Source organism: Amblyomma maculatum, chromosome 1 (genome assembly GCF_055883805.1).
Source record: "Amblyomma maculatum isolate TAMU_Amacu chromosome 1, ASM5588380v1, whole genome shotgun sequence".
Lineage (NCBI taxonomy): Eukaryota > Metazoa > Arthropoda > Arachnida > Ixodida > Ixodidae > Amblyomma > Amblyomma maculatum.
The window spans coordinates 261,258,332-261,278,000 of record NC_139344.1 but is presented as its reverse complement, the minus strand read 5'-3'; the positions used below and the strand labels follow the sequence as shown (position 1 = coordinate 261,278,000).

The 19,669-nt window shown below is 44.8% G+C and overlaps 2 protein-coding genes across 3 annotated transcripts in view; one reads left to right on the top strand and one right to left on the bottom strand.

Moving 5' to 3' along the window:
- The first annotated feature begins 7 nt into the window (after positions 1 to 7).
- On the top strand, positions 8 to 14,968 carry alpha-Cat (catenin alpha). Its single transcript, XM_084591038.1, has 18 exons — positions 8 to 257; positions 1,455 to 1,472; positions 6,039 to 6,164; positions 6,238 to 6,427; positions 6,486 to 6,652; positions 6,714 to 6,833; positions 6,896 to 6,985; positions 7,045 to 7,218; positions 7,293 to 7,974; positions 10,782 to 10,982; positions 11,043 to 11,194; positions 12,590 to 12,659; positions 12,733 to 12,794; positions 12,854 to 13,141; positions 13,205 to 13,339; positions 13,405 to 13,497; positions 13,559 to 13,582; positions 13,644 to 14,968. The coding sequence occupies exons 3-18, from the start codon at positions 6,060 to 6,062 to the stop codon at positions 13,806 to 13,808; spliced, it is 2,718 nt and encodes a 905-aa protein (XP_084447164.1). The 5' UTR covers positions 8 to 257; positions 1,455 to 1,472; positions 6,039 to 6,059; the 3' UTR covers positions 13,809 to 14,968.
- Positions 14,823 to 19,669, bottom strand: part of Rrp5 (Ribosomal RNA Processing 5) — a 97,144-nt gene continuing 92,297 nt past the window's right edge. For both annotated transcript variants that reach the window (XM_084591036.1, XM_084591037.1), the window contains exons 31-33: positions 18,920 to 19,073; positions 15,373 to 15,538; positions 14,823 to 15,139 (exon numbers count right to left, since the gene is read on the bottom strand). In XM_084591036.1, coding sequence (XP_084447162.1) covers positions 14,971 to 15,139; positions 15,373 to 15,538; positions 18,920 to 19,073 — 489 coding nt within the window. In that variant the 3' untranslated portion in view covers positions 14,823 to 14,970. The remainder of the gene's footprint in view (positions 15,140 to 15,372; positions 15,539 to 18,919; positions 19,074 to 19,669) is intronic.

The following is a 19,669-nucleotide window of genomic DNA, read 5'->3' as shown; positions in this document are numbered from 1 at the left end:
GCGCGAACAAGCGGATGCGGACGAAAGACGGACGGACGGGCGGACGTTCCTTCTGTTCTCACTTCCGGGCGTTTGTTATGTCTGTTGGGTCTTTTGAGTAGAAGTGTTCCTAACTCATTTAGTATCTTCTTTTGCTTCTCGTAGAGCTTGGTACTCATGGTTGCACTTTCAGTTGGTCCTTTGGAAGTAAAGAGATAGGTTGGGTATAGTAATAATTAGTTTGCAGATAAGTTTTCATTACGACCGGTAGTTCTCAGGGTGCGTTCCAATTCTTAGACGTCTAGCAAGACTGCTTCGTAGACGTCTACGTAGACGTCTACAGGTTCGCGTATTGGAACGCGCCTACCTGTCTACGCCTGGCGTCACCTCGCGGCATAAAGGTTGAACTAAAACGTTTGAATAACTATCATAACGCTGTTTTCTTTAAAGATTTACGACAATACAGGTGAAAATCCCGTTTTTAACGGTTTGCCGATTTTTTGCAGCAACAATATTATATTTGTAATCGCCATAACTTAGATATACTATTAATATGTTAACTTGTAGCAGACAGACTTCTCACGCAATGAGCCCGCTAACGAATTGACGGAAGAGAACGTTAGTCCGTTTTTCCTTTTTTATTACTGATGCTGAAGTGTACATGGTTCTCAGATGTCTCATTCACACAGCTGTAAGAATGAAAACATGCAAAATACTGTAAACTTGAGGGGATTATGGACGAAAGGTGATAACCGGCTACAGCAAACGAAAACTTTGTACCGTTACACCTGTTGTCCGTAGTCACTAGACGAGGAAACCAAAAACAACTCGTTTTAATAATGTACAGGCACACAAAAATCAATGCGCAACAAGTCGGCATCGTCAGGCAAGTTCGTTCTTCCCAGATTAACTGAAAATCCGCGGAACAGTTTGACACGGCTACTACAGCAAGGTAGAAACACACACGTGCGCCGTACAGCAGCCGTCCTGACTCCCGGCGAGGTGCCCAGAAAGCGACGAGTTCGTCGATAACATCAATATTGAAGAATCTCGTCGTCAAGTTAAAAAAGAAGACCAACAGCATCCAACGCACGCTTTCCTCTCAGTGCGCGGTACAAGAATCTGCACTGCTACGAATCTTACGACCATAAAGACATCTAAATTAGCCTCTAGCTAGCGCATACATTGACGTAAGAACTCACGTTTGAAAGATCGTTCATATGCATACTCCGGCGTTCGCAAATAGCACGACCACCGTACAGCTACTGCAACCACCGCACGCACGACTCGCTCAGCGCGAAACGCGCTCTGTCCGCCATGTTTAGACAGCAAAGTAGTCTGCATCGATGTTGACTTCGGCGAAGCCGTCTACGCGAGACTGCTTCGCGAGAATTGGAACGCGTCCCAAGATGGCGGCTGCTCGCGTAGCCGTCTAAGTAGACGTCTACGAGGGGGTATTGGAACGCACCTCCCAGTTGCAGCCTAATCTCCGGGTAAGCCTACTGTTGTACTCATTTGTGGTGAAACTTGTATGTAGCCGTGCTTATATTTATTTATTTTTTTGCTATAGGCAATGTCCACAGACTCACGATCAGACTCACGACCTGTCTTTATTAATTTGCTGCAATGTTCCTCATACCGATGCACAACCGTCGTGCATCACAGGTGAAGGCGCAGGCAGAGCTCTCGCAAGTTCCATACAAAGTTATCAGGTTAACGCCCTATAGGCATTTTTGTTGTCATTACGAATGCCCCTTCTTTACCGCTATGTACCCGGAACAGCCGCATTGCGCCAGTTACATTTAACGTCATTGCTTAGGTGCGAAAGTCATATGGGTGTTGCGAACGCTCAGGTAGAAATGGTAGCGGTAACCATATTGTATCCTGCCATTAAGAAGCCTTTTTTATGCGATTGCTAGAAAGCTTTCTTTTGAGTAGTTTTCTAGTTGCTTTGGAACGAATTGTTTCGTCTACGTATATACTGTGATTCATGCCCTCGTTTATGCTCGCAGAACGTCGCAATGTCGGTTCTGCCATTTCGGTAAAGCTAGAACCATAGCCTTGCTTCTAAAATCGCGCGAAACTAACTTGCCTGGTTTGGCCGATGTACTCAATAGACTGCTTATTACTTAAATCGCCGCTTGCGTATTAGCATAAAATCAGCGTGTTTGCTTCTGCTCTAAACTTTCGCTTAGTATGGTTATACAGTGTGACACTAGGAGTTGATGTGGGTGATGTTATATTTATCCGAGCTGTCGCTTTGGATCCAGAGCCGTAGAGGTCGACGTAAGCAAAATTTTGATGTGAAGTGAAACTACTTTACGAATTCGGCATTTTTGTAGGGTGTCATAGGTGTAAGCTCTTTCATATATTTCTGTGTGATAAAAAGAAAGCTCCGACTCGAGAATCGCAGCCTTTTTCTTACCACTTAGCTTTGGCGTTGGCACCTTTCAAATACCGGTGTATCAGAAAAATCTCACTTTTCGGCGGCAACAAAAATGGTGTGGTTGAGGGGTGGATGAAATTGAAAATGCTTACCGCAGCACTATGATTTTCTCTCTACTAGACATTCAATCGAGGGTTGTAGTGCTTATGTGTGTGCGTGGGGAGGGGGGGAAGGGGATGCATTGGCAAACCTTAGCCGAGAAATACTCTCAGCTAAGGAAATTGAAAATGAAGGAAATTCAAAAAATGCACTGCGTAAATAGGGCTTATCCCTTCTATGGCCTGTATATCTGGTCTGATTAAACTGCATGTTACTGAGATAGTGCAGTGTCTGACAGACCCATGTGAGCATGTGCAGTACGTTGCACAGTTACATGCATACTGTAGAATGCTTCTCTCAGCTAAACCACTGAATCCTTGCAGCTCAAATTTTGCACAGAAATGGCATTTGTTTGTCAGTATTGTTAATATCAAATCTGTTTGGGGCACTTGCCTAAGCAAGTGCCCCAAATCAGTTTGGTCAGAAGGCGAATGTTCCCATTGTATGCATCGAGGGCAAAGCAAGACACCACTGCCCCAATGATGGCACTGGTTACGCTAATCCGCCTAACAACGCCTCTCCTTTCGTTGAGGCAGAGTTGCTGCAAACAGTGCCAGTTAGTGCCACCAGTGCCATTGCTGGAGCAGCGGCTTGTCTTGCTTTGCCCCCGCCACATGCATTGGGAACATTCGAATTCTGATTGAATCAGTCGAGTGCCCCAAACAAATTTGGTATTAAAAAATACTGACGAGCAAATGCTTTTTTCTGCAATATTTGAGCTGCAAGGATTCAGCAGTTTAGCTGAGAGAAGCATTGTGTGGGACGCATGTAATTGTGCAATACACTGTAGGAGCTACCACTGTGGTGTTGCCTTGAGGAGTGGCAAATAAGAGACATTTAAATTCCCGCTTTCCATGGTCCTTGTTTACTGTCTGGTGCGACTAAAGCCATGCATTTGGGATGTATAGTCTTGCAAGCACACAGCCAACTGTGTGCTGCTACATAGCTACTGAAATGAAATGAGCGGCTCCTCTTCATGTATTGCAGCAGTTTTAGAACACTGCTTTAGATCTATGCTAAAGAGTATAAAGTCCTCAGGTTTAAAATGAGTGCCCCTGTTCTGTGAGTGGTTTTTGGCTTTGTCTGCTGTGTCAGTAGGAAGGTTTGGAATTGAGAACCCAAAGAAATGGTAGGCCACTAATGTGCAAAGCTCAAAGAGTGCTTTGGGTTTTGGATTTGCACTTGGCCCAAGCACTAAATTTGGGAAATGACATGCATACCTAAAGTTGATAGGTTTGGGCAGCATGACAGCATTCTTTGCAATGGAGCCTCTCAGTCAGTCATTGCTGCAGCACCAATACATTTCTGCCTAAAGTTAATGGTGCACAAAATTTTTTATTAGGCTTGGTTGGCCTGCAATGCAAAGCTCCAATAATTATAGTTTGCGAATATAAGTTTTTGTTGATTTTTGAGTGCTGCAAGGCTTGAACACAGTCTGGATGCTATGGGGATATGTCGAAAAGAATAGTGTTCAAATGGGTGCTGTTCCTGACTCCGCCAGGTTGCAGAGACCTGAATTTCATGTAATGGGTTACTTAATTGTAATTTAAATATTTTTAGAATGTAGTACAACTAAATAAAAGCTCTGGGCTGCTGATCTCGAAGTCATGGGTTCGGTCCTGGTTGTGGTGGCCATATCTCGATGGAGATGAAATACAAGAATATTAGTAAGCCATGTATTGCGAGAGCATGCTGAAAAACCCTAGGCAGCCTAAGTTAATCCAGAGCCCTCCACTATGGCAGCTTGTACAGCCAATATGTTGCTTTAGGATGTTAAATACCACAGTTCTACAATTTAAATAAAATTTGTCGTGCAATCCACATGCAACATGCCCTATTCTAAAGCTTCTCTGCATCGCCCTACCCTCCCTTATGCATTGCAAATGGGTTCCCTGTTCTAGAGCTAATTTCCTGTTGGTAATCCAGAACTTTTGCTGCAGTATTGACACAGCCGAAATTTACATACCTGCCATGGAGCTGTCGGGGAGCGTTAAATATTAGCTAATAAGGTGCGGGTTCTTGAATATGGCAGAAAGCAGAAAATCTGTGTTAAATGATATTTTTTCGATTTATAATTGCTAATTGTGAACTTTAGGAGTAAGAGGTCTAACATTTAAAAGAAATACAGTCTTACTCAATGTTTTGTCATACTGAGCTAATAGCAGTGGTTTGCACAATTTTTGGAACCTGGTGTTGCTGCTTTGTAAGTTTCACTTTGTAAGTTTCTTTGTAGCAGTCTTCACAATCACAATGGAGACATGGTCATCAGACATGAAGAGTGTAGCTCTCAGACCTTGCTTTTTTTTTTTTTTTTTTTTTTTTTTTTTGCTGGGGGGCCTGTGGGGAGAACTGCTAGAAGCACAAGTCTGCAGTTCAACTGTAAGTGACAGAAGAACATGTTTTCCTCATCAGAAACAAAGAAGTTTAAAATCTGACCACAGTGGACTGAACAGGAACTAATACTTGCCAAGTATGACCATAGCCAAATGGAACAAGTGTGGGCTATGAGGTGGGTAGGGCAAGAAAGCTGCTTTCATCCACCCGTGATGGCAAACTGAGCGCAGTGCACTGGTGGCGGAAACGAGTCGCTACTGGCAAGGAGTTAGAAAGTGATGTGGTGCTGGAAAAGGACATTGAGGACTTTCATTTGAATGTGATAGTATTTAATTTAATGTAACATTTAGTTTATTTAGTTCCATCGCTTGAAAAAAGGAGTGAAGAGATCCTCGTTCACACTTGTCCCATTTGGCTATGGTAGCACTTGGCAAGTATTAGTCCCTGTTCAGTCGATTGTGGTCAGATTTTAAACTTTTTGGTCTCTGAAGAGAAAAATGTTCTTCTGTTACCTGCTGGCCGAACTGCAAACTGTTGTTGTTGGCCTCATATTCTTGGGTTTTTGCTGTGCTGGAACTATATCAACATTGAGCTTTTATCTTAAACTTTGCAAATATTCATGAGAGAAGCTACTTGCATGTTTCATTTGAGAATAGTTTCAGAGCCATGTTATTTGATCAGGCATGTAATTCAGAATGGGAGCCTATTTCACATTGAATTGTGAAACAGGCCAATTGAATTATAATACCTAGGCCAAACCATGACGTGTTGAATCAGAGCTGCTGATCACCCACATGCTGTGAAAGGGACAGAAAAAAAGGGGACAGAAGGCCAGAAGAAACCACAGAAGAATTAACTCTGTTTCATTCATACGGACGGGACACACTCCAGGCAAGTTTTAAGTGGTGACCATGATTCAAGCATGAACACACCAGCCATTATGGGGATACAAGAAGCGGTTTTTCTAGCACTTGGTGCATATTATTAAACTGACCACACCAGCACAATCTTAATAATCCCCACCAGCACACTGCATCATATGTATTACATTACTGACAGTCTGTAATGGACAACTTATCACGAGGACTTCAGCTTCAGGACTAAAGTGCAAAAGTCTTTGCTGTAGAAATGAAAGGAGTGTCCAAAAGTGGCACTGTGCTGTATTACTCTGACCCCCCAGAGATACCAAGTGGTGTGGGACATGTCTACTATGGAGCCACCACCGGTTGCACTCAAGTGGGATCCCAAGAATCTCGAGATCAAAACACTTTCTGTGGAGAAGACACTGGAGCCCCTCGTCATACAGGCAAGGAGAATACTGTTGCGCTTGTGGTCATTGAAGGCAGTTATAGTGAAACTTCTGCATGTTGTTTGGTCAGGTAACAACTTTGGTCAATACAAAAGGACCATCAAAAAAGAAGAAAGGCCGCTCCAAGCGAGCTCATGTCTTGGTTGCTGCTGTCGAGCGGGCCACAGAAAATTTCATCAAAAAAGGTGAAGAGATTGCGACAGAGAACCCAGACATTCATCAAGAAATGATGGCAGCCGTGGACGAAGTGCGGAAAACAGGTAAGTAAGGTTGTGCATCTGGGAAGAGACTTGGCATGTTTACTGACATGTCTTGCAGGAGAGGCCATGAGCAAGGCCTCACGCGAGTTTGCGGAGGACCCTTGCTCATCAGTCAAGCGGGGTAACATGGTGCGTTCAGCACGGAACCTTCTTTCTGCTGTCACTCGACTACTGATACTTGCCGACATGGTGGATGTGCACCGGCTGCTGAAGTCACTGCGTGTGGTGAGCACTGCTGGATGTGTGCCTTACGTGGTTCTTTTGTGGAAACAACATGTTATCCTAGGTCGAGGATGACTTGGACAAGGTGAAGAATGCATCCAGCCAGTCCGAGTTGATGGAGTTCTTCCGAAACTTTGGGGTCAACACTGTTGAGCTAATACAGCAGGCTGCACGCAGACAGGCGGTGAGATTGGTCTACTGCCAGTGTATGCTGCAGGAGCACAACTCCACCCTTCTTTGTTGTAGGAGCTGAAGGACTCAAGGTTGCGAGATGACCTTGCTGCTGCGAGAGCAGTGCTGAAGAAAAATAGCATGATGCTTCTTACAGCGTCCAAGGTACTACAAACAATGGCTTTTTGGTTTGTTGCCTCACAGAATTCGCTTACTGCCCACAGGTCTATATTCGTCATCCTGAGCTTTCAGCTGCAAAGGAAAACAGAGATTTTGTGTTTCGGCAAGTGTGCGAAGCAGTCAACACAATTGGTGATGTTGCGCAAGGCCGTGCTGGTGCCCTTGTGCCATCCTACGAGGGCCCCGGGGAGTTAGCAGCCGCACTGGATGATTTCGACGTAAGGCCTGTGTCCTAGTGTGTTGAGAATAAAGTTAATAAGGTTGGCTCCCTTCCTTTGCCCCGCTTTACTAGGAACGTGTTGTTCTGGATCCACTGACATACAACGAACTGCGCACCAGGCCAGCTTTGGAGGAGAGGCTGGAGAGCATCATCAGTGGAGCCGCCCTCATGGCTGACTCATCGTGCACCCGCGACGAGCGGCGGGAACGCATTGTGGCCGAATGCAATGCAGTTCGGCAAGCCCTGCAAGACCTGCTGGCCGAGTACATGGCAAGTGCAGGACGCAAGGAAGATTCCCTGGACAAGGCAGTGGAACAGATGGGGCGCAAGACGCGGGACTTGCGGCGGCAGCTGCGCAAAGCGGTCGTGGACCATGTGTCGGACTCGTTCCTGGAGACGCAGGTGCCTCTTTTGGTGCTGGTGGAGGCGGCACGTGCTGGGGACGAGCGGCAGGTCGAGGAGTATGCGCGCGTGTTTGCCGAGCACGCCCACAAGCTGGTTGAAGTGGCCAGCCTGGCCTGCTCCATGTCCAGCCACGAGGATGGCGTCAAGATGGTGCGCTGCGCAGCTGCACACATTGAGGGCTTGTGCCCACAGGTTGTGAACGCAGCCCGTATCCTGGCAGCACGGCCCCGCTCCAAAGTGGCCCAGGAAAACATGGATGCCTTTCGGGACGCCTGGGAGACACAGGTGCGTCTGCTTACAGAGGCCGTTGACGATATCACTACAATCGACGACTTCCTGGCTGTGTCAGGTAAGGCTTAGCTTGAACGATATATCATGCATGGGGCACCATGGGGCATTTTTCTTGGTATGGCCGTAGTAGGTGGCGAACTCTACTGTTGCAAGTCACTAGAGCTGCTTAACATACTAAATTGAAATGCACATTAGAAACTTGATTCCACGCCAGCTCTTCCCCACCTTTTGTTGTTGCATGTGCTTTGCACTTCACAAGCTTGTATTTCTAATGTGAACAAGTGTACAAGGCAGGTTATTTGGTTCCCTAGCTTTCATTGGTATCATGAATGTTGCATTATTTGTAAACGACATGCAAGAGATTCCCTGCAGAATTCTGCAAGCAGAACTGTAGAAACAGGGTTCTCCTGCTTGCTTTATTGTTGATGTGCATAATGTAGTGCTTTCTGGTAACGGTGTTTTCAGGCCAGGATAACCCATGAGGGAAGTAAATATTGGCCTTGAGATCGAGCAGAGTCGCCACCTAGTGGCAAAGCGGCGAACCCTACCCAGTGTGGATGCGTGTTTGCGTTGTGTGCCAGCCCGCAGCGATACACGTGCGGCGTGTACAAGAGTGCTTTTTGTTTGTTTTGCGGTTCCTGTGCGGTTTTGTTTACTTATCTGCTTCTCGCAATAGGAATATGAACAGGCTATTACCCCACGCTCCATTAAAAGAAAATTTACTTTTCCAATTGAGTATATCACGCTAGAAAGGACATATCATCAGTCGCGGTCTTCGGCGCTTGATATTCTTTGACAAGCGGTGTCTCAAACGAAGCGCTACTGTCGTTAGGCGTCGAGTCAAAGCAAAACAGGTTGCTGCTATCAATACAACTTAATGCAAACACTCTAAAATCGTATATTCACGTTTCTGTTTGGAATACCGCAACTACTGAAACATGCGACCGCAGACTGCTAAATAGCTAAATTCAGTTTTGAACAAGCCACTCTGTGTCTTGTGTATCCACGATAGTCGTCTGAGTACTTTATTATTATTGTTGTTGCTTTTAAACCTCTGTCGCGGTGTCTCAGTGCTAGGGCACTCGACTGCTGATTTCGGAACGGGGGGTTCGATCCCAGCAGTTTCGAAAGGCGCTCCTCTGCTGTGGGATTTGACTGCACGTTAAACAATCCCACGTGGTCAACGTGCACCGAGGCCCGCCCCTACATCATTCGTCATATAGCCGATGTCGCACGTTAGACCCATATATGAATGTCGTTTCTTTTTCTGTTGAAGGATTCTGCGCATCCGTAACAGTGGTAATGAGCACATTTCGCTTTAGAGAAATGCTTGCATGTTTGAGAAACAAATCTTCGCAGCACCTGTTGCACTAAATATTACATAATACACATAGATCAATGTACAGTGGTAGCCCGGCCATTAGAATCATTAGAACCCCTTTTCGTCTGTGCTGTCTTTCAGGCAAACTGGTCGTTTCTGACAAGGGGAGTAAAATAGCTTCATACGGGCTTAACCATCGGTGTTTAGTTCGGGAATAAATACATATTTATTGTCACATGATAAGATGAACTCCATTTCTTTCAGGATAGTTTTATATCCAGCACCTGTTTTGGAAGCAAACGACTGAACCGCCCCAAGTCACTGCTCAACAATAATTACAAATCTTCATCCTTCAAAATTCCTCGCCAGAACATGACAGCGACCAAGCGCAGTTTTTACGATGTCTTCGCAGCTACTTGCACTTTAACGTTACTCAAAATTAATCGCTGATAGTCCTAAATTTTGTCAAGTGTGTATAAGTTCTGTCACACGGTGAAATTTATTGTCATTGAAAAAAAAAATACACTACTAATTTATCATTTATAAACATCATACACATTAGAAATTCCTTATACTTCCCTCGGTTTCAGGAAATCAGTCATTTCACAGTGCAGCACTAGATTATCTGCTGCAAAAAACATCCGTTGTTGTGAGCTCGGCAAACTCAATCCACTCACCGCTCTAAACATGAGCAGTCAGCTTTCCTGTGCAGTGTCTGCTTAATCTCATTTTTGGGGAATACTTGTGCCTGGCTGTCTAACCACAGTTGATGTCCACTCAATCTACGGCAACCCGCCGGGCAGTACGCTGTCAGTGCTGCACATCACATGCTTAATCCTCGAGTCAAGTAGAATATAATGAACCAGGCTGCATTGATCCAATCTAAAGTACCGCAGGTCAGAGCACGAACCTTGATCTCTGTGGGCTTGACACTAAATTTCCCTGTCTCGCCCGTATAACATGCGCACGCTGTTGAAAAGGCAATATGTCATGTTCAGGCCCAAGTATCAGGCCCGTGAGCGCCGTACAATGTAAAAAGCGCGCAAAGCGATGCAGTAAATCTAAAAGACAGGTGTTGCGTGCCTTGTTTTCCTAAAATCCGCGCATTTTTTTTCTTTTTTGCTGCATTGGTGATATCCACGGATTTATTTCTGCTTTCTGAAATATTGGAACACTCTAAACAGTAAATCGCTAATGCATTGCATAAGATAAGTTTTTATCGCCAACAAGCCTGCTGTAAACTCGGAAGCAGACATATGCCGCGTGCGTTTCTGCGAGTGCCGTTGGCGATGGAGCGATGGTGGCGCCACCTCTACGTCGATCTCGCGGCGAATACCATGTTTTAGCATTTAAGAATGCATGCAAATCAGTGGTGTCTATGCTTGCACCCGTATGGCACTCTTAAGGACAGTCTTTCAGGCTTCACAATACTGGTGACATAAATGAAGGTAGATTCATTTCTCTCCTGTTAATAAGGCCTTAGGTTGCATCACTTTGCCTACAGGCATTCCTAGAACTTTGCTGACACAAACTTTTTGTTGCAGAAAATCACATCCTTGAAGACGTCAACAAGTGTGTCCTGGCTTTGCAAGAGAATGATGCAGATGCACTGGACCGCACTGCGGGCGCCATACGAGGGCGTTCAGCTCGTGTGTGCAATGTTGTGACCTCTGAGATGGACAACTATGAGCCAGGAATTTATACAGAAAGAGTGCTCGAGGCTGTGGCAGTCCTCAGAGATCAAGGTAGGAGTGTGGTCTATACTTCAGTTCATTCACTAAAGGCTGTCCTATCACTCTTTGCAGTTATGCCCAACTTTGCACAGAAGGTTGAAATGGCAGTAGAAGCACTTAGTGCCAGTCCCCAGAAGGAGATAGACGAAAATGAATTTATAGATGCTTCCCGTCTAGTATATGATGGTGTACGTGAAATTCGCCGTGCTGTCCTGATGAACAGGGTAAGCTATTTCCTTATCTTCCTGAAAATGGGCTATAGGCATTTGTTCAATATATTTGATGTTATGGGGTCTTGAGCCAGTGCTTCTAAGCAAACATTCATTCTCATAATCCATGGTTATCCATTATGTTCGACTCCTATTAGTGCTATCTATGCAGCATTGATGAAATTACATGGTTCAAATTTCTGCCAAAAAAACTTGTGTGAGAAAGTTGCAAAATGGTATTTTAACATACTTTCAGAGCATAACTTCGGTTCTGTCAAAATAAAAATTGCGTACATAGAAATGAAATTAAAGCTGTACACACACTTCGACCTTTCATAATTTTTGTCCAGCATAAGCAATTTTATGTTGAATTCTAATGGCAGACCGCGAGCGCTCGGCCGGAGCACCAACGAAGTGCCTCGCTCGCACTGAGATCCCTTCCTCCATATTTGCCATTGAAATGCGTTCGCATCCCTTCCTCCATATTTGCCATTGAAATGCGTTCGCTCCCGCGGGAGCACTTAGTGCAAGAAAAGCTTTTGAGGCGGTGCTAGACGCTACCGGATCATTATCATTATCATCAACTGGACTATCCCAGCATCCCATGCGTGTTTATCTTCCTGTCTTCGCCACATGCGTCCCACGTTGTGCGGCACGTTTCGTCGGCGCTGGATACACTGCTGGAAACGGACTGCGCTGGCCATTTTTCTCTGGACGTTGGCCCAACAGTGAGTGCCTTGGTGCACTCAGTCGCCTGTATTCCGTCCACTATTATTGTTTGAAGTGAGAAAGAATTATGAGGGTCTTTAGCGACTAAAGTAGTGAAAGGCGAAAGCCTGAGTCTCATCCTGTCTAGCGTTCCTGGCATCTCCGATCCTACACTTGAACGCGCACCAAGGAACGTCACGCGACAGGAGCGATGGCGTACCATCCAAACGCACACTTGTCGGAGAGCGTGCAACAGATACTGCGCCGGTCGTGACGTGAAACGAAAGCGGGTACATTGTCACGCTGGCTTCCGGCCTCCCGATCTGCCATTTGAACAGACACCTCGCGCTCCCGTTCTGCCATTGGAATAGAATTGCTCTGGCCAGAGCAGAAAAACCCGCTCCGGATCTGCCATTGGAATTCAACATTAGAGGTCACAGTCACTGCTATTCAGGAAATACTTTTCAACATCGTAATCCTATGTACTTATTGTGAAGGCCTGAAGAAAAACTGACCACAGATGCATCTAGGGACTCGGGAGTTTATCACCTATTTTACAGTCTTGAAATCCTTTTGCATGATGTTGACTCTAATATCCGTGGCGATTTTATTGAGGCTGCTTATTGTTCTGTGCCTCTAAGAGTTGCCCTGGCTTGCTTCTTGGTGTGGTTTATAGTTGCTTTGCTGGATGCTTTTCTCTAGAGTGCAGAAGAGCTGGACTCTGAAACTGAGATAGAATATGAAGATAACACTTATGAAACACGCAGCAAATGTAAGCTCCTTTCTTATCTGCACGATTGCTACTAGGATGCCAGTGTAGGTACATAACAGTATTCCTCTTGCAGCCAGCGCCCATACTGCAGACTATGATGAGTACCCCGACATCAGCGGCATCAACAACACACGGGTAAGTGCCAAATGTAATGAAGCAAAGTGGCAGGTGTTTTATGGTTCGCTCAAATGCAGGATGCATATCGCCTCGTGTCAGAAGAAGAGAAACAGAAGATTGCTGCTCAGGTGGAGACATTCCGCACAGAGAAGAACAAGTTTGACCGCGAAGTAGCCAAGTGGGATGACACTGGCAATGACATCATTGTGCTGGCCAAGCAGATGTGTATGATTATGATGGAAATGACAGATTTCACAAGGGGAAAAGGACCTTTAAAGACAACCATGGATGTCATTAACGCAGCAAAAAAGATATCGGAGTATGGTACAAAATTAGACAAATTGGCACGAACCATTGCAGACCAGGTAACAGTAATACATTATCTTTGCCTTTTGCAAAAACACTGACATGCATTCTTCTTTTGGCAGTGTCCAGAATCTAGCACCAAGAAGGATCTAATTGCTTACCTCCAGCGTATAGCTCTCTATTGCCACCAGCTCAACATCACAAGCAAAGTGAAAGCAGATGTGCAGAACATTTCTGGAAACCTGATTGTGTCTGGGGTGAGAGGATGAAATGTTGCTTGAACTGTAGTTCTGCAATTATATTGCTCACCATTGCTTTACAGCTTGACAGCGCCACTTCTTTAATTCAAGCTGCTAAAAATCTTATGAACGCTGTTGTGCTAACAGTAAAGGCATCCTATGTTGCCTCGACAAAGGCAAGTACTCCTACCTTGTGTGCTCTATTGTGCTGTATACTGACACATTTTCTTTTCACAGTATCCAAGAAGTGGAGTCGTCAGTGTAAGTATAACATTGGATTCATGGGCTTGCGAGCAAAGAATGATGATGATGTTCCTTTCAGTCTCCAATTGTCGTATGGAAGATGAAGGCACCTGAAAAGAAGCCACTGGTTCGCCGCGAAAAGCCTGAAGAAGTTCGAGCCAAAGTGCGCAAGGGCTCGCAGAAAAAGAACATCGCGCCCATCAAAGCGCTCAGTGAGTTTCAGAGCCTGGCCGAATCAGTATGAGTGGCATGCCCTCCTGCACGGCCTTTCCTTGTAGCCCCATCCGGTGCTAGGTTGTGAAGAGCCACGAAAAATGTGGTCACCTCCCTAATAAACAGTATCACCTCCTGCCTTCACCATGTGTATACCATCTGGCATGCATCCCATCTGCCTTTCTCTGCTCGAATGTGTGCTTGCTACTTTTCTTGTCCAAGTGCCTGTTCATAACCAAGATAGGGTTTCTATTTGCAGCATGAGTCACTACTACTGCTGTGGCTGTCACTGCTTTCTTGCCCGTTCGAGCGAAGGACGTGCTCTACTTTCTCCTAGCACTTCGTTAGTGGTTTAGAAACAGCTTCATCTCTGTGTGGAAACGTGGTGGGCCCACTGCTGCATCCAGTCTTGTAGCAATCGCACCGTATACCTTCCTGTACACGTGGAAAGTCCTGCTAGCATCACTAACCACTCTGTAATCACTACAGTTATAACTATTTATGCCATGGGATAACAGCACGAGTAAGCTCATCAGTGTTTCGAGTTTGCCACCCCCCACTCCCCCTTTGTGATGCTGCTTGTAATAAGTGCTTATTTCCAAGAACACCGTTTTGTATTGCAGCCAGATGAAGTGTGAATAAATTTTGCATTTCAAGAGCGCAATTAACCCCCTTAGCTTCACCAGTCATCTTTACACTTGAGTTCTCATAAATCCACTACTTATGTTTCCAAATAGGATATCTGCTTATGGACTATCATTTTGTTGCAGTGTTTTGTTTGTATATTATATATTTAAGACACTACACATATATATGTGGACCACAAGAACCATGTGTTTTGTTTATGGTTCCTTTTTTGGAAATACTGCCATGTGTGCTCCCCTTATTTTAATTTTTGAGCTCTTTCCACTGTGCCTACGAGAGTCTGGTGGCACTCTTGGTTGTGTACACTGGTGCGGTTTTTTTCTTGCTTTGCCAGTATCCATTGTGTTCTGATCTACTTTAGCAACCTCTTTGCACATAAAGGAAATTCCAACAAAACTGGTCTGGTGTGCTCCACCAAGGGTTCCATAAGTTTTATTTACAAAGAAATGTATCATGCTGAAGAAAGCCTTTGTACACTAATAAAAACGAATCACTTTCTGTAAAGTTATGTATCTGGCTGAATAAAAAATCACCTTTATTATCACATTTCACTGGGAAACTCTTGTACGCTGTTCAACATACTGCACAGCACGTTGCTTCACTTCTTTACATGATACAACATCACCATACTGCTTCTCAAAGTCCAGCCATTTTTTAAACAATGACTTCATTTTCTTCGGGTTCAGGTTGAGTGATGTGGCCTTCTCAAAGGTTCTTCTGTAGATAAAGAAGGGCAGATTTAGAAACTGGAGTTTGATACTATTCAACTGGAAGGCAGCAAAAAATTCCCCTAAATAAGGGCCCACCAATCAATGTCGCTGCTAATCCCCTTGGAACAGTTGGACACCATTGAAAGGGCCTCCCTATGGTTTGCATTTTCTGTTATGCATATTGAGTTGCATCTGACTAATAAATCTTCATGCAACCTGCTTCCTCCTGCTACAACTTACCGTGCATTGTCGAGGTCACCATGTTTAATGAGCATGTCCAGATATACCAGCCACAGGTCTGTGCGCTTGGGGTAGTTGTCCAGAACGCTGTTCAGCATGCTTCGCCCCCTTTCAGCATCGCCATACTTGAATTCCATGTGTGCAAATTTGGATATGACTCCTATATCTGTACAATTACATGGGAAACTGATTACACAGAATATGGCACATTGCAAACCAGTGTTAATAGTTTATAAATTAGTACACGAACAAGTATCACTGAACGTCTTTCAGGGAAATTCACATTCATCCAATTTATGAACACTGGAATGACAAAAAAACTAGGTCCCATTATTGCTCATGTTTTCATTACTGTGCAGCCAACTTCAATTATTTTCAGAAATAGGTGGTGAGTCTACATTCTGGCATGCTAAAAAATATGGCAAGGATTTTAACGAGCTAATGATTGTAGAAAAAAAATATGCCTGCAGCAGCTATAGAAATAAACCTAATGCAACCATATCAAAACTCAATCAACCCCCCCCCCTCCTATTAGTCGACAGGTCCGCCAGTCAGTTTGTGATAGATTTCTCACAGTTTTCGGGATGTGATCAGAGCATAATGTTTTCATCAGAAATGTAAATGACATTAACTGCCTTCAGGAGCCACAGCAACTAATGCTCACTGGTGTGGTGCCACCCACATTTGTGACTCTTCCATACATTCGTACGAAAAGCATTTGGCACAGCATCCATGCATGTCTTCATTTCTTTTCACTTGTTCAGTCTCCGTGCCATTGGGCAGCCAGATTTGTGTTAAAAAATGCATAAGCAAGAATAAGCAACCATCCAGCTGTGTGGAAACAGGTGCTTATGAAGGGTAAAAAATTTCTACACAGAGGATGGAACTGCATCGATATGTAATGCAGCAATGTGGCTTGAATTCATATGCACTCGCGGCGAACCAGTGAGAAGCTCGTTTCCCTGCCCAGCTTTCCGTCTAGAGTCTTTGTATTAACTCTATGCTTCCATGGTCGAAAGAGGGAAAAGTTGCCTAGCCTCAAAACATCACTCTGAATACATCAAGGTGGATGGCTCCGCCGTGTCAATAGAACTGATAAGGAGCCAAGCGTGCATAATTGCAAGGAAGGAGGGCATCCCGGCGCAAGATTACCAGGCTAGGAACAAGTGGGAAATGCGGTTCATTCTCCGCAATGGACTTTCTCTGAGGAGGTGGACTACACTTTGCCAGTAGCTACCCGCAGCCTTTGAGGATAAAGTCGTCAACTTTCATCGATTCATTGTAAGGATTTGACAGGGGAAAAGCTTCTTGCTCTCAGATAGGCAATGTGGACCAAACTACGCTTAATTTCAACATGCCAAGCAGCAGAACAGTAGAGCAGACAGGCACGCACAATGTAAACACCAGGACGACAGGCGCCGAAAAGCAGAGGTGCACGGTTATGCTAGGCGTAACGGCGGACGGCCGGAAGCTGCCTCCTTCTATGATTTTTAAGTGCAAGACCCTCCCAAAAAGAAAACTACCTCTGTGATTATGCGGCTGCAAGAAAAAAGGTGGATGACTGCAGATGGCGATCGGAAGTGCTTCATCTTCCACCGCTCCTTTTTGTGGACAGCTTTCGTGGTCACCTCCAGACTGTCCAGGCCAAGCTGAAAGAACTGCGCATGGACCTGGCTGTTACTCCAGGTGGCCTCACGTCAATACTGCAGTCTCTTGACATATCTTTAAACAAGCCAGTTAAAGGTAACGTTCGGAGGCTGTACGCAGAATGGATGGCTGAAGGCAAACATGCTATGATGCAAGCAGAAAAATCAGAAGGCCATCTGTGGGCCTGCTGTGTAGTTGGATATCAGAGGCATACAGCATGACTGTCACAAATGGGGTCATCAGAAGCTTTAAGGGTGGGGGGGAAACCCACAGGACTTTTGAACGCTGTGGAAGCAATTGAAGACCGCCTGGTGTCAGACTACGATGAGGCATCACAAGCTGAAGCTCAGTGTGTAACAGAGACTAAGAGATTTCAGTGCCAACACAGACTCGTATCAAGACTCTGATCAAGAGTAGAATTGTATGGTCTGCTGTGAACATTATACCACAGAACGCGGGGAGTGATGGTGAGGCTGCGTGCAGCAAAGAAGTGCTTCAGCAATTCGTGCTTTTGGTGACCCTGTGCTTTTATAACAAAGGTAAGTTGTGCTTGAAAGTAATGTTTTGGTTATATTTACAATAGTTGGCCTAAGAATTCCAATTCACACCTATTTAAATTTGCTTTTAGCACTCCGAAACATTTGCAAGAAAATTTTTTTCGCATAATTATCGCACCCCCTAACTTCGCATTGATTTTCTGTGAAAGAATGTGCGAGCATCATGCGAGTAAATACGGTAATTCCTCTTTTCTAGAGTAAGATGGTTTGGTTTGTATGGTCTAACGTCCCAAAGCGACTCAGGCTATGGGAGACGCCATAGTGGAGGAGTCCGAAAATTTCAACCACCTGGGGTTCTCTAACGTGCACTGACATCGCACAGCACACGGGCACCTTGCTTTTCGCCTCCACTGAAAAGCAGCCACCGAGGCTGGGATTCGATCTTGCATCCTTGGGCACAGTAGTCGAGCGTCGTAACCATTGTGCCACCCCTGCAGGGCTTATCTAACGTAATGATAGCTGCTATAATAATGCTGATGCATTAGTGATAATGATAGCAGGAATGACAATGACAGTCCTGTAAAATGGTTTTTGCCATTTCTGCTCTTAAGCAGACTTAAGCGCAGTTCTGTCATTATTTAATGCCATCATCAGTATTTCAAGACTCAAATTTTTTTTTAGACATTCAGGCACCAGCTACCGAAAATGATGCACCAGATATAAAATCGTCTCAAAATGTTGCCATCCTTTAGGGAATGACATTAATTTACCGAGTGTGAAAACCTACACTAAGCATCAAAATTCATGCTCAATTTGTCCAAGCAAGTGTACTTGAAATGAGATGACGTATGGAAAGCTGTAGTTCCACTCTTGGCCTCAGAACTATATATACGTATCCAGGAATCATGGAACATTATGGCCTAACATCTGAGCACTGCTATTCACCACTGCTGCCCATTTCCATGTGTTTCTTTTTCTTTCTTTTTTTGCATCAGTTGCTCCAGACCAGCCTTTAATTTCTCTACAGTGACACAGTTTAACAGTTCAATGCCAAGGGGCACTAAGCTTCTAATACAACCAAGAAGGGTTGAAGCAATCCGATTATTTCCAGGCACACTTCATATTCTAAACATAACACTTAGTACACGCACACACACACTTGTATGCAAGTGGAATGCATTGCTAAATGCTTCACAGTAAACACAGACATAAATAAAAAAGCCACCACTGTTTTTCCAAATGGTATGCAAGCAAAGCATCTAGCTTATGAATATGGATGTTGTGATGATAGAGCATAGAGCATCAAAAATGGTTGCAAGTGGCCTTAATGCTGTTTGAGATAATTCACTTAAATTCAGGCAAAATTTTCAATGTGTGTCCAACAACCAGCAATGTGCACTCACGCTCCCTGTTTGGCAGGCTTTTGAGGGCTCGTTGCAGAAGGGCTCTGCAAGCCTCAGCCTGGCCAAACTTCATGTAGAAGAGTCCAAAGCTCAGCCAAACATCTGCATGCTGCTTGAACTTGTTCAGCATTTGCTTGTACAGCTGCTCAGCTTGCTGAAAAAAAAAACAGTGGAAACAGAGTACAGTTGAATCCCGCCACAACGAATACCGCCACAACGAAATTTCCGCGACAACGAATAATTTTTTATTCCCCGCGAGTATCCTATAAGAATTAATGGCCTAAATTTCTCTGCACAACGAACCATTTTTGCAGAGCGTTTCCGCTTCAACGAAATTTTCGCGTTCAAAATCGAAACCGAAACTAGTTTTATTGCCGAGAAGTCCAAGTCAAATCCAAAGCCACATTAAGCATGAAATCACGTGATTGCAGTTCCGCCATTTTGGCTTTGTGTCGTGGTCGCGTTGTTCACTCGCTGCCTTTCTCTTCGACAACGACGAGTTTTCATCCGCAGGACACGATGGCAACGCAAGTGAAAAAACGCAAAACTCTTTCCCTTGAGCAAAAAGCTCAAATAATCGCCCAAGCAGAAAGCGGAAGGAAGAAAGCGGCAATTGCTGAAGACTTCGGAATTCCTGCAAGTTCGCTGTCAACGATTCTAGGCAATAAGGACAGCGTGAGAATGGCACTTGCTTCAGGCACATCCTCGAAGCACAAAAAGGTGACGCGGCCCCTCCATGAAGAGTTGGAC

Bases quoted from the DNA above. Each gene is read 5' to 3' on its own strand.
- alpha-Cat (XM_084591038.1), top strand. From the start codon at position 6,060: ATGTCTACTATGGAGCCACCACCGGTTGCACTCAAGTGGGATCCCAAG. The intron at 7,219-7,292 runs GTAAGGCCTGTG...CCGCTTTACTAG, and splicing joins CCGCACTGGATGATTTCGAC to GAACGTGTTGTTCTGGATCC. The intron at 7,975-10,781 runs GTAAGGCTTAGC...TTTTTGTTGCAG, and splicing joins CGACTTCCTGGCTGTGTCAG to AAAATCACATCCTTGAAGAC.